The 14465-nt window shown below is 43.8% G+C and overlaps 1 protein-coding gene across 1 annotated transcript; it reads left to right on the forward strand.

Annotated features, from left to right (window-relative positions):
* The first annotated feature begins 7522 nt into the window (after nt 1–7522).
* TM2D2 (TM2 domain containing 2) lies at nt 7523–12140 on the forward strand. Its single transcript, XM_033171650.1, has 4 exons — nt 7523–7764; nt 9970–10057; nt 10263–10378; nt 11627–12140. Exons 1-4 carry the CDS (start codon nt 7538–7540, stop codon nt 11838–11840), a joined length of 645 nt encoding a protein of 214 aa, XP_033027541.1. The 5' UTR covers nt 7523–7537; the 3' UTR covers nt 11841–12140.
* The last annotated feature ends 2325 nt before the right edge of the window (nt 12141–14465 follow it).

The following is a 14465-nucleotide window of genomic DNA, read 5'->3' on the forward strand; positions in this document are numbered from 1 at the left end:
GGGGAAGGGATTATTTCTACATTTAATCAACGAGGAGTTTATCAGCCCATGGCTGAAAACTATGGCCAGAAAAGCCACCTAGATTGGACTGCCATAATCCTTCTTGTATCATCTGGGCTATGATGTGGCCCTTGAAGCCCTGAGGCAAAGGCTTTGGGACATTTCACATAGCAACCTGCAATCTCGATCTCATGTAATCTGTGGCCCAGTAGCAGCAGGAATCCAGTATGGGTACGGTTTTCAGATACCCTCATATCTTAGGAACCTGTCTGAACCAACCTATCAGCGTTTATTTAGCAAAGTCAGACCAAATGTATTTCCTTCAGAAGTTCTAAATGGTAGACTGAGAGGCATCCCTTATCAGAATAGACTTTGTTTATGTTCTCAGGACATCGATTGCATGAAGCATATCTTACTGCATTGTGGGCAGCACGAGCAAGCAAGGGACCAACTGATCAAACCCCTACTGGCAAATCTGCCGGGAAAATCTGAAGCCTCCCATATTAAATCTTTTGGATGCTAGGGCTAATGATATTACACTGGCCGTGGCAAAGTTTCTTTCGGAAGTCAAAAGAAACAAAGATAATCAAGCTAGAGACAAAACAAAATGACCGCTTGGTTTCTCTCTCTTTTGTGGTTGGCTGTTTTAACTGTATTTTGTTCTGAAATTGTTCTATGGGTCTTTGGACCGTAATAAATATTTATTATAACATTTTAAGATGGAAAGTGTATGAGATGTAAAATGAAAAACTGGAAAATGCATAAATAAAATAAATATAAACTTCTCTGACTCACCTTTTCTCAAAACTAAAAAGTCCTAAATGCTACAACCTTTCCACATACAGGAGTCGCTCCAACCCCTTCGCTTGCCCTTTCAGAACCCTTTCCAACTCTATAATATTGTTACAGATATGGAATAACAGAGTATGGGGTTACAAGGGCACTATAACTGCTTGAGTTAGTGAATGTTGGAAATTAATAAATGGTAGAATTTATATAATATTTGGGGAAATGAAGGGGAAATACCAAGCCACTGAAAAATAAAGCAGGCTAAAGCTTTTTCAGGCCAGGGCCTCACTTGGGATGGAAGTCATTAAAAATGACAAAAAAGTGCTGGAAACAAGTCATTGAATAAACTGTCAATGGAAACCATCAACAAGGCAGAAGGCTCTGCCAGTGAGTGGATGAGATTGCCACTGAGACGGTGTGTGTTATATCACACAAGAAAAATGTGTGCATTTGAAATTTTGTGGCTAGGGAAGAAGTAGGGAGAACTGCATGAGTTGCTTTGAAGGCTAGAACCATCTTAGCAAGCTGGTTGAAGGCAGGCTGACACACACACACACACACACACACACACACACACACACAGATGTCTGGGAATCCAATGCTGGGTTGCTGTGAAGGACTGGCTCCTAATATATGAATCCTGTGAAATCTCTCTCCATTGAAAACTTCCAGTGTAAATATGTGTCAATAAATCATATTTCAAAGAAACTGCAGACTCTGCCATGCTTCATTTTCCCCAAAGGAACACAGACCCTGGTTGAGTGCCAAGATCCTTTGGAGTCTTGTGCACTGCTTGGCAGTTTGGGGTGGCCAGTAACAATATCCTTTTTGGGTGGGGTGACCAGAACAGTACACAATATTCGAAAGGCAGTCACACCATAGTTTTGCATAACAGCATTAAGAAGTCAGTGGTTTTACTTGTTGGAGAGAGAGGTTTGGAAGAGAGATCCTTATTCTCCAGTAGCAGAGTTAAGCAGAATGGTGATTGCTCCAAGCACATCTAAACATGGTTACATTTACATCTGCCCTCATCCACTTTTAAACAACATTCCCCATGTAAATACTTGGCTAGAATAAATCATGGAAACCTAGCTTTGCAAATAAGTGAATGTTTTATTCACAGTTTTTAGAAGTTGCACCAAACAGGCCTCTGTCCTCTTGGCAATAAAACAAAGATGAAAAAAGGTTCCAAATGACTTTAAAACAGATATTGCAGTCTTTGGGTTAGCAAAGGTACAGGTTTTTAAATCTCCCCTTTGGAGATATTCAGTTCATTTGGTTTTTCTTTCAACTGGGAGCCATTGTCTGCATGACTCCTTGTTTGCTTGTTCCAGGAAGCACAAAGAGAAAAAACTGAGAACCAGGACAGTGGGGAGCAGAGAAACCTGCTAAGGCACACTCACTCTGGTAAGGAGCTTACAACTCAGGTTAACTCTTTCATGTATGCAAGTGTGAGTCAGTACAGTAATTGTGTAATACATTATTTTCAATTCTTTTCCTAATGACCCCCAGCATGGAATTTGCCTTTTTCACAGCTAACACACACTGGGTCAGCACTGGCTTGACCACTGTTTCAGTGGACAGTGCAAACCTTTGGTTGGACCAAGCTGCACTTTACTTTTGTTCTGGTCTGAACTCACATTTGTAGCAGACGAGGTTTCTGCCAGTGTGCAGCCATCAAATAAGCAGCTTCCCTCAGGGGTGGACTGAGAATTTTGAGGTATTTCCTCTGAGAGACTGGATTATAAGGTGAAAAATGTTTGCACTCTGATCAGGGGGAAATGGCGGCTGTAATTTGAGATTTGAAGATGGAAAAGTACTGAACTTGGTTATTTCCTGCCTACTTCTGCCCTTTTTGGTTTCGTTTCTACTTTAGGACAAAGGAAAATTCTTCTGAAACTAGAACTTTCGCAACAGAATGTCACCGAAAGATTCTCTGAGATTGGAACTGCTTTTAAGAACTTTGCTAAGGAACTCAAAGAAACAATTAGAGAGCGATGCTCAGGGATTTTATCTGAAGTAGAGAAGACGCAACTCCAAAAAGAAGAAAAGTCTTGTCGACGTGAGAGGTCCGGGACTGGTTATTGTGACGTTATAACGGCTTTCTGGGGTGGGAGCCCAGAAACGCAGGAACAACAATCCTGGAAATTACAATTACAATCTGACTTGAAGACTGAAGTGGAGATGCTTGGTGGCGATGTAGTATTTCTTTTGAAGAGTTCAGCAAAGATGCTTTGGGACAATGTTTTAGTTTTTGGATATCAAGGAAAAGATGACATTCTGGATTATGGTTTGGGAAAAGGTTGGGGGGAAGTCTGGTGGGTGACTGTGATGGGAGGAGAGAAAATGGCAAGAAGGGGGGTAGGGTGAAAGAATATATATGATTAATCAGGAAGGCTTATCACGGTACCCCGAAGTCAGAGAGTAAAAATTGATCTGGAATAGAGAAGAAATACTTGGGCTTTTTATGATATTGTGTTGGTTTAATATTTCATAAGGTATGCATTAGAAGTAATAAGAGCAGCAGTTTTATGGAACTAAGAGAAAGAAAAGGTTATAAGAAGTTAAGATTTGCAATATGATGTGGTATTTTTTATTTAAAAGTTAAATGACATAAGATGTTGAGAAGAAGAAGAAGAATGATGGTGAATGAATAGTTAAAATAATTAGAAAAGTTACTAAAGTAAATTAGAACTGAATGCAGGAGAGAGAACGGGGGAAGTCCCCCCAATAAGATTTGGAATAAGATTATAATTAATAGTTGGTGTGTTCCTGTGTGTAAGGTATGTATTTGTTTTCTTTTATTTTGTTGATGTTGTTTGTAGTATTTGTTTTTTCTTTGAATGATTGTTATTACTTGTTGTTTCTTTGTTGTATTTGTTCTTTTTGATGTGGAAAACCAATAATTTTTTGTTAAAAAAAACAAAAACAAATAAGCAGCTTCCCCTAGGGGCCTGCTCCCACATCAGGGAGCCCTGGTTTATTATATGGTTTGCAATAACACTTGCATTCAGCAGCACAGTATCTCAAACAGCTTATCACCAGCAAGTGCTTTCTGTCAGTACATAACAGGGATAATTATGTGAAGCAAAATGTATGGAATTTATAGCACATAGCCAAAGTATTTCCCAAACACTGGGGGCCTTTCCAGGCTGCTGCTACTTTGCAGTTGGGATTTAACAACATATCAGCAAATTGAGGTTTCTGCAGGATAATCAGAACTTTTGTGCTAAGTGCCCACTCTCCCATCTATCATTTATCTCAAGGAGGTGTTGCTGAATATGTTAAGGAAAAATGAAGAAGTAAAAGGTATTGTGGTAGGGCCGAAACAGTACAAATTGAAAGCCTTTGCTGATGACAGTGCTGACATTACAGAATCCAGAATCCAGTGCAAGTAAAGCACTGGAACTGATACAAGAATTTGGAAAACTTGCAGGTTTTAGATTGGATAAGAGTAAAACCAAAGTGTTAGGAAAAAATATCTCTATTGAGGAGATTACTAGAATTGAGGAGAACACTGGGTTGAAGTTTGTCAAAAAGGTGAAATATCTTGGTGTTAATCTGACTGTAAAAAAAATGAATCTGTAGAAGGATAATTATGTTAAGTTATGGAATGAAATCAGGAGAGATCTGGATATATGGTCTAATCTGAAATTATCATTTTCGGGTTCAATATCTGCTGTGAAAATGAATGTTTTGCCAAAAATGCTGTTTATATTACAAGTGTTACCCATCATAGACAACATGAAATGCTTTAAAGAATGGCAAAAAGCATTATCTAAATTTATCTGGCAGGGGAAGAAACCAAGAATTAAGTACAAACTCTTAACAGATGTAAAGGAAAGAGGTGGTTTGGGTTTTGATAATGCATTTTGATGGCATGCTTATCTATGGTATAACAAAATAACGGCCCACAGTGGTTTCAAAAACCATATAATCAGAAAATCATTGTTCAACGTATGGACCAGGTAATAAAGATTTTTTAGAAAGAAAAACACCAAGATGGATCTCACCACTAGAGGCTAAGGCCCATAAAAGATTAAATATGGAATCCAAGTGGTTGAAATATAGTGATCTCTTGATGGAGGTTGATAATAAATTTAAATTAAAGTCTTATGAACAGCTTAAAGATAATTTAAATGATTGGTTGCAATATCATCAGATCAATGAAATGTTTAAGGTTGACAATAAAAAATACTGGTTTTCAATTAGAAAAATCCAGATTGGAATGCAAACTGTTGCATACAAAAAGTAAAAATCTTTCCAAGATTTACTGTTGGAATGGCATATGAAGGATGAGCAAGTGAAATCGGTAATGATAGGATGGGCTAAGGATGTGGGGCACAATATTATGCTTAAAGACTGGGAAAAAGGGATCAAGTTTACGGCATGTACTGCTTTGAAAGAAAATATAATGAAAATGATGTATAGATAGTATCTAACACCTGTAAGGCTTGCAAAAAATCTATCATACATCTGATAATAAATGTTGGAAATGTAAAGAAAAAGAAGGGACCCTTTTCCGCATGTGGTGGACGTGCCCCAAAGTAAGACTTCTGGGAAAAGATTTATAATGAAATGAAAAAAGTGTTGAAAGACACTTTTATTAAGAAACCAGAAGCCTTTTTGCTGGGAATGGTAGGAGAGGAAATCCCTAAAATAACTTAACATTCTTTTCGTATGCCGCAACTGCTGTGAGGCTACTACTTGCTAAGAACTGGAAGAGCCAAGAATTACCAACAATAGGCGAATGGCAAATGAAGATGATGGACTTCAGGGAACTTGCCGAGCTGATTGGGAGACTCCACAATCAAGGAGAGGAGACGGTGGAGGAAGATTGGGAGAAATTTAAAATTTATTTGAAAAAGTATTTAGTATTGCCGAAGGAAGTAGATATAGGTTTTTTGCAATATTTTAGGAAGTAGTCCATTACAGATGTTTTAGAAGAAAATATTGGATAAGGATATTGGATAAGGTATTAACCCTTAGAAACTGCCATAGAAGATTAGGGAAATAAAATTCAGAAGGGGGGAACTGGAGGAAATCACCTATCAATGTAAATAATAAGTTATGTGATTGATAGATTGTTCTTTTTTCTTGTTTTTTCTTTAAAATGTTTGTTTTTTCATGTATGATTATGTTACTATTTTATATCTTACAAAATTAATAAAAAAAAATTAAAATAAACTTTTTTGCCAAGGAAAGTGATGGGAAAATACAGCCGAAAGTGTGGGATGACCCACAACATATAACTGTCCTGCAAGTACTATTAAATCGGACAAATGTTCAGTGTCCAGCTGACATCCTAAAACCTCTCCACAAACTATAGACACTCCAATGCAAAAACCTGGACCATTTGTTTCTTCAACCAAGGTATAGCAAAACAGCAATATTGAAGAAAATTACCCATAATGTGGGGGGTGCGGGTGGTGCTGTGGTCTAAACCACTGAGCCTAGGGCTTGCCAATCAGAAGGTCCGGGGTTCGAATCCCCACGATAGGGTGAGCTCCCGTTGCTCGGTCCCTGCTCCTGCCAACCTAGCAGTTTGAAAGCATGTCAAAGTGCAAGAAGATAAATGGTACCGCTCTGGCAGGAAGGTAAATGATGTTTCCGTGCGCTGCTCTGGTTTCGCCAGAAGCAGCTTATTCATGCTGGCCACATGACCTGGAAGCTGTACTCCGGCTCCCTCGGCCAATAAAGCGAGATGAGCGCTGCAACCCGAGTCGTCCGCGACTGGACCTAATGGTCAGGGGTCCCTACCCTTTACCTTTTACCCATAACATACACTTATTACAAGGGAAAGAGATACCTCAAACATTCAGGTTGGGCCCTATTTCATATGTCAATACATCAAATGTGAAAAATACATGTCAGCCACCAAAAACAGGTTTGACCTATTTTGTGCCACAAAGGACTTTCTCCTTTTTACTTTTCGTTACTTCTTTTTAATGAAATGTCTGTATATTCATGACTTTATTATTATATCTGTCCTACGTCGGAAAGAATGATGGGTTATTGTTTTTTGTATATGTTGTTATCTCTTTTTTGATGTTCCTATATATTTGAGAACGCAATAAAAATAATTTAAAATTTAAATATAAATTCATATACAAACTTTCTGCAAACGTATCCGGCTAGACTAGATGCTTTAACAGGAGGTCATCGCGAAGTGACTCGAGACCATCTGAAGAAGTGTGCATGCACACGAAAGCTCATACCAAGAACAAACTTAGTTGGTCTCTAAGGTGCTACTGGAAAGAATTTTTTATTTTATGTTGTTTTGACTATGGCAGACCAACACGGCTACCCACCTGTATCGAGACCATTTGAAATTCAGACGCGTTTCCTTAACTCTCTTTTTTCATTGGTTTGCGGCGGCAGCCTGGCAGCCAATCGCAGGTGCGCTGGAAAAGCCGGCAAGGTTGCCCTAGAGAGGCAGCTGGACTACAATTCCCAACATCCCTGACCGCTGCTGGTTGTAGTCCGGCAGCGCCTAGCTAATCCACACGTTTTAAAGAGGCCTTCCTGCTTACCCCGCCCTATGACGCATTTCCCCCTCCACCGGAAATGTACGCGGCGCGGCCCTCTACCGGTTTCCTCAGTGGCCGATGGGCCGCTCTTCCCGCCTCCGACTGGCTGGAAGAGAAATCCCCTTTCCTTATTGGCGGAGCGCGGGGGAGGCGAGGCCGAGGCGGAGCGCGGGTTTTCTGGGTAACTTCCGGAGGAGCCTCTTAGCGCGGCGGCCACCATGGCTGGCCGAGGGCCGCCGCTTTGCTACGCGCTGCTGTGTGGGCAGGCGGCGCTGCTGCTGGGCAACCTGCTCCTCCTGCAGGGCGTGCCTCGGAGCCACCAGCACAACGCCACCCACAGCCCCGCAGAGCAGCTCGACCCGGAGCCCGCCGCCAGCGCCGGGGGAGGCGCCTTCTCCTGCGAAGGCCAAGGCCCCCACGGACCGCTCGTTCGCTGCGACCACCTGTAAGGTCCCGCGAGACTTCCGGGAGGGGGCGGGGCTTGCCTGGGCGGAAGAGAAGGCGGACCAATGGGGCGGGGCGGGGCGGGGAGGAGAGGAGCTTTCTCTGTACCGCCTGTTCCGCTGAGGAGGTCGAGGCGGCGGCGCACATCTTACCCCCCCTCGCTTTAACCCTGAGAAGCAGCTTCCCGGCGCAGCCTGGATTCGCACCCTGGTCTCTCCCATTCCCCAGTGAGGCACAGTAACCACTAGGCTCCCTGGTAGTGGAATATGGGAAGGGAGTTAAAAGGATATGGGGGCCAGCAGGCAGATGAGGTCAGGCTGGGATTTGTGACTGGGATCGCCGAGGCCAGGGTTCAGATCCTACCACAGCCATGAAGCTCGCTGGGTGTCCTTGGGTCCTAGAATCACAGAACTGTGGATTTGGAAGGGATAATGGGGTTCATCTAGTCCAACCCCATGCAGCAGTGCAGGAATCTTGTGCCCATCGCGGGGCTCGAACCCACAACCCAAGAGGCTCATGCTCTAAGCCTCACAACTTCTCAGTGTTGCTGGGAGGATAAATGAGGAGAGGAAGAACTGTGTTTGCCACCTGGAACTCCTTGGAGGAAAGGGGGGGGGGGTCTAAATGTTAAAAAAAAAAAAAAAAAACCTTGGCAGGTCTGCTTGGCAGAGGTATGCCTCTGGCTGGCACTGGCCAGCTGTCACATTAAGCAGCCTGGAGAAATGCTATTTTGGGCACCCTTGGCAGTGGCAAAACTATGCTTTATTTCACCCGGGTCAGAGACTCAGTTTGGCACCCCCCTCTCCCACGCATTTGTGTATTTACACACAGGATGTGAGTCTCAATGGCACCTCTCTGGAGGCTTCACCATCCTAAGGTAAAAAACCCAGCTAGCCCCCACCCCCTGGTAGCTACAGCCCTGCCCTAGGGCACTGTTGGAAATTTTAAATTGTGTCCTGTAGTTTCTTGCTGCCCAGTGTGGTGAGGGCCAGAGGAAGCATCAAAATTGGTGGGCCCTGGTGGGTGTTCAAAAGCGCTGAGGAGTGCAGTGAGGACTGCAAGGTGAGGCCACAACCTCTGGGGGCAGGAGTCAGGATCCACAGGGGCAGTAGATCTGGCCTCCAAGGAATGTATCACCAGTGCTGCAGCCAGTGCTACAATAGCTACTGCTGTGGTGTGTTTCTTGGAGGCCAGATCTGCCGCTTCCTCGGCAGCCCCTGCCCCATGCAGCCTCTACAGTGGCATCTCGGTGAATAGGAGGTGCTGCTGGTTTCCTCCCACCCCAGGGAGGAAATGGCAGGGACTGCTCCTGGGGTCATAATTTGAGGCCGGTGGAGGGTGGCACAATGTTTTGCTGCTTCTCTGTTGCCAAAATGTCTTGGAATGGCCCTGGGTACAGTGATAGGCATTGTGACTTAGGGCACATTCACTCCTACACTCTAAGGTCAACTTTTAAAAAATTACTTCTGTACTTATTACATTGTTAACGTTTTTTAAAAATCCAGACAGAAACTTCAGCAATAAAAGACTTTACTTATATACCACCAGCTCAGAAGTAGGAGTCAGCAGAGATGGTGGTTTAAACACAGATGCAAATCCAGTTGCTACTGGCGTAAACTGCTGCTTTCTGTGCACACAGGTGTGAAAGCTCCTTACTTTAGTTTAGTTTAGTTCTTGTGTGAAAAACTAAAGGGGTAAGGATGGAACACAAAGGGTTTTTTAACAGTGGAAGGCATAGAAGGATGAGTGGTGCCGGGGTGGAAGACAAAGGGGTTGCCAAAGTCTAGGGCTGGGATATGAATCGGAGCAAACGAGGCAAGACCAAAGGCCTGGAGGGGAGTGGATGAAGTTGAAGTTGGGCAAAGAGAGGGGATGGTTGATAGGAAAGGGAGAAGGGAGTGTGTTGGAAATGGAATATTAATCTTGGTGGCTGGTGTCTGGCATCAAGGATGAAGGTGAGATGCAAGCAGTAACCTGCCCCAGTTAGGAAGGTACGCTGGAGGGGCTGCTGTGGAAGCAGACTGGAGAAGGGATGGGGTTAAATTGATGCTAGCCTGATCAATCTAATGAAACTGGGGAACATTCATGAATTACTGCTGTGTTCTGACTTTGACCTTTGTTCCAGCTCTTGGTCCTTGGTGCTTCTGAAACTTAACTCTGGAGCACTTCTTCTCAAAATGAAACTCACTTTGTGGTTTATTTGCAGACCTGAGGAGTTTGTAGAGTGTGAGGCTCCCATGGATCATGGTGGAAATGCAAGTGCACGAGAGGAACTGGGCTATGGATGTCTCAAGGTGGGCTTAAAAGGGATTATTTTGCTACTCTAATATTAGATAAATGTCTGACAAATTTGGGGTAGGGATAAAGAGAGGCTCAATTTCCTGCTCCCTGTGTTCCAAGATAAATGTAATCACTATGGAAAATGTATACTTAAAACAAGGAATCTAGCCCAATAAATTCTCAATTCTGTCCGCTGTTGTTGTTTTGTCCCTGTAATAGTTTGGTGGTCAGGCATATAGTGATGTGAGCCACACTCAGGTCCAATGCAAGGCACTGGATGGCATCGAATGTGCAGGCCAGCGGACCTTTCGACGGGGGAATAAGCCATGCATAAAGTGAGTTTCCTTTTTGTTTTGTTTTTTTGAGATTATTGAACCCAGAATTTATTTTTCAACATTCATTGTGTGACAGGCTCATCCCCACTTCTGTTTGTGCCATACTTTCTAGCCACAGCTCCATGTCCAAGCTGCTTTTTTTTTGGTCCAGCCATGACACAGATGTTGTTTGCCACTGAATTGGAACAAACATCAATTGGGTTTTCTGTGAATTGCAGTTTGTTCCAAGTCAGAGGTAAACAGCAGGTTTTCCCTGGGGAAAACGGCAGGACAAAACAACCACCACCACCACCACCAACAACATTGAAAATGGACCTAGAGAACATGGGCGTGTGCCTAGAAAGCGCAGCAGGAAGTGTGGATGAGTCCTATGCGAGACAGATCTGACTCTCCTCTCCCATATTGTGTCTTACTGACTTCAAGCGTAAGGAACTATTCTTGCTCACAAACTAAGTAAATGCAGGTCTCTTCACTGTTCCAGCCAAGGTCTACGTAGGCACAGTCTAGTACAGGGGAAACAAAATAGGAAACAAAATAGGAAATTCTTTCCAGTAGCACCTTAGAGACCAACTGAGTTTGTTCTTGGTATGAGCTTTCGTGTGCATGCACACTTCTTCAGATACACTGAAACAGAAGTCACCAGATCCTTAAATATAGTGAGGGAGTGGGGAGGGGTATTACTCAGAAGGGTGGTGGGAATGGGTGATCAGCTGGTTTGAACAAAGACATTGGATTCTTATCTCATTATACATAACAAAGCTATCTTTAGCCATCTCACCCCTTGCCTTTCCCTGCAAGACTAATTGCAGCCGTTGTCAACAGGTTTTCCACACCTATCAGCTGATCACCCTAATTTCCTATTTTGTTTCCTATTTTGTTTCGACTATGGCAGACCAACACGGCTACCCACCTGTATCTAGTACAGGGGTAATCAACATTTTTATACCTACCACCCACTGATGCATCTTTCTTGATGGTAAAATTTCCTTACCACCCCCCAGTGCTCGACGGAAGGAGGGTTCAGCTTGTGCCATAGAACCCCCTACCGCCCACCTAGAATCCTGAAATGCACACTAGTGGGCGGTAGGGACTAGGTTGACAACCCCTGGTCTGGTACATTTTAAGTAAATACCTAGAGATTCTGTGCATGCTCCTTTATGCCCATTAGAGGGAACTGTTGTACAGTGAGGGCAAGGGTGGATACCAGCTTGCCATGTGAAAGTTTTATCTAATTTTGTTCTATCTCAGATACACGGGGCACTACTTCATAACTACTCTCCTCTACTCCTTTTTCTTGGGCTGCTTCGGAGTGGATCGCTTCTGCCTGGGGCACACAGGCACAGCTGTGGGGAAACTGCTCACTCTTGGAGGACTTGGGATCTGGTGGTTTGTGGACTTGATTCTTCTTATCACTGGGGGACTGATGCCCAGTGATGGAAGCAACTGGTGTACTATTTACTGAAAGTCTTCAACTCTGACTGGACCTAAACCAAAGAAGAAATGGGAGGAGATTCTTTGCTCAGCTGGAGGCCTAATGCTTGGATCCTGTCTTGTAGCAAGTATAGAGGCTACACCGGTGTACTCATTTTGCTGTGGAATGACACCCTTCTAAAATGGAAATACCAGAAAAATGCAAACCATAATTCTGCTATACATACCTCATTGTCTTGTTTAAATGGAAGCTATGCTTTCCCCATCCACAAGAACCTGGGAAGACTTCTCCCCTGTAGAATAAACCTCAAAAATGGATTTACAACTGTCATGAAGGTATTGTAGTTTTTTATATCCTTACACACTTGCCAAGGTAGTAACTGGCTTGCCCTACTCTGCTTAATCCTACTTCTCATTCCTATACACTTTAGAAGAGGTTTTCCAAATAAGTTTATGCCGCCTATATTACCTGAAAATACCTATTGAAGTTGATGTAACTGCAAAAGTTACTTTGTTTGATGGCAGGATTGTTTTCCCATAAGAATGTAGACCCACAGGTCCACATGAGACAGAATGCTCCCTTAAGTTTACCTTTCTTGTAAAAGGACATGAAGTCTTCGGGATTGTTTCCTCATTCTCTGTTAATCTTATATTGTGATGGGATGTGGGGGACGTAGTTATCTTGACATTAAGCAGTGTCAAGCCCAATTTATTGCAGAACTTCAGAATGTTTTTGCAAAGCCAGAGAAATCCAAGTGTAGTAAACTGCCCCTGCCCTCCCCAAGTGCCCATTTGCTGGCTTATTTTAATAAAGTAGGGGAATTGACCTACCGGTATTTTCAGTATCAGCCACAATTTAAATTGCAATTAACCAGGAAGAATGCCTCTTCTCAGTGTGTTAGACTCACAGCAGCACCTGATTAGTCTTTCCTAGCCTCCATTTAAGTATGTTCTAGTAAGTACCGTATTTTTCACTCCATAAGACACACTTTTTCCCTCCTAAAAAGGAAGGGGAAATGTTGGTGTGTCTTATGGAGCGAAGTCTTCGCTCCCCGCTGCGTTCGACGAGAGGCGGCAGCGGAGATGTTGTTTCTGCATGTTTCTGCGAACGGAGGCTGCGGGGTGAATCCAGAAGTTCCTCCTCCGCACCACCCGCCAATCCCAAAAGCAGGCTTTTGGGATCGGCGCGCGGCGCCTGGGGTGGTGGAGGAAGCGGCAGCATCCCAGCTGCTTCCTCCACCCTCTGCGCTGCCCGCTGATCCCAAAATCAGGCTTTTTGGATTGGCGCGGGGCGCTGGGTGGTAGGGAAAGCAGCCAGGATCCCAGCTGCTTCCTCCACCACCCAACTCCCCGCGCTGATGCAGAAAGCAGGCTTTTACGAGCCACGGTGGTGGGGGGGGGGCAGCGGAGATGCATCACAGAGCAGGGAAGGAGGGGCAGGTGGCAGCCGCCCGCCGCCCTTCCCTGCTCTGTGAAGCCTCTCCTCCACAGAGGACGAAAACCGGGGAGATTTTTTTCCTGCTTTCCCCCCTTTAGAAATATGTGCATCTTATGGTCCGGAGCGTCCTATGGACCAAAAAATACGGTAATGATCAGTCCATGCTGTAGGTCAGGCCACTGGCTGGTTGGTGGTGGTGGGGGGGTGTTAAAGCAACTACCGGTATGTGTACTTTTCAATAACAGCATGTAAAATGTATTTCCATGTTGAGCAGATGCCGGGTTTGTTTGTTTTTTAAAGCTGATGGGTAAGAATAAAGTCTGGAGATCTTAAATGTGTAACAATTTTAATCTTGTTTTGAAATTGTTATAAAAATTATATTCTATCTAGAGTAATAACTGGAAGTGGCATGGAGATGGGTATTCTGAAAAGCTTGTTTGTTCCCATCAAGAGATTGGCAAGTACTACCACTTGGAGCAGGGGGTCAGCAAACTTTTTCAGCAGGGGGCCAGTCCACTGTCCCTCAGACCTTGTGGGGGGCCGGATTATATTTTGTTTGGGGGGGGGGATGAACAAATTCCTATGCCCCACAAATAACCCAGAGATGCCTTTTAAATAAAACACACATTCTACTAATGTAAAAACACCCTGATTCCCGGACCGTCCACAGGTCGGATTTAGAAGGCAATTGGGCCGGATCCGGCCCCCGGGCCTTAGTTTGCCTAGCCATGACTTAGAGAGTAGGTGCTTAAATCGTTACAAACTTACCTACCATGTTTTGCCTATGCTTCATGGTGTTGGGAAGGAATATCCACCAGAGCTGGCATTCTCAAGACTGAAGTGGCCTTAATGGCATCTGCCAGCCCTGTACCTGGATAGGTCTGTATTAAACTTAATTCTTGTATTGCAGGCAACCTCCAACATTTGGCACACCTTCAGCTGTTACGTTGGCCCACTAGAAAACGGGATTAGTCGAGTTAAATCTCTGTGTGTAGTAGGGGCATTGCACAAGGTGACCTCCAGCCTTTTTCAGCCTACAGAGATCTGTGATATAAAGGAATTCCTACGCCCTGCTTAACGGTTTTGTCTCACTTAAATGAGTATAAAAAAAGGAAGAAAGAAAATGGCTTGTCCATTTTCTATTTGAACTATTTGATTTGTTCATACTAGAAAACTAAGAGCTACAAGTATGTTTCCACTTTGTACAGTTCTTTCCTA

This window comes from Lacerta agilis, chromosome 15 (assembly GCF_009819535.1).
Source record: "Lacerta agilis isolate rLacAgi1 chromosome 15, rLacAgi1.pri, whole genome shotgun sequence".
Classification (NCBI taxonomy): domain Eukaryota; kingdom Metazoa; phylum Chordata; class Lepidosauria; order Squamata; family Lacertidae; genus Lacerta; species Lacerta agilis.

Bases quoted from the DNA above. Each gene is read 5' to 3' on its own strand.
- TM2D2 (XM_033171650.1), top strand. From the start codon at position 7,538: ATGGCTGGCCGAGGGCCGCCGCTTTGCTACGCGCTGCTGTGTGGGCAG. The intron at 7,765-9,969 runs GTAAGGTCCCGC...GTTTATTTGCAG, and splicing joins CTCGTTCGCTGCGACCACCT to ACCTGAGGAGTTTGTAGAGT. The intron at 10,058-10,262 runs GTGGGCTTAAAA...TCCCTGTAATAG, and splicing joins TGGGCTATGGATGTCTCAAG to TTTGGTGGTCAGGCATATAG.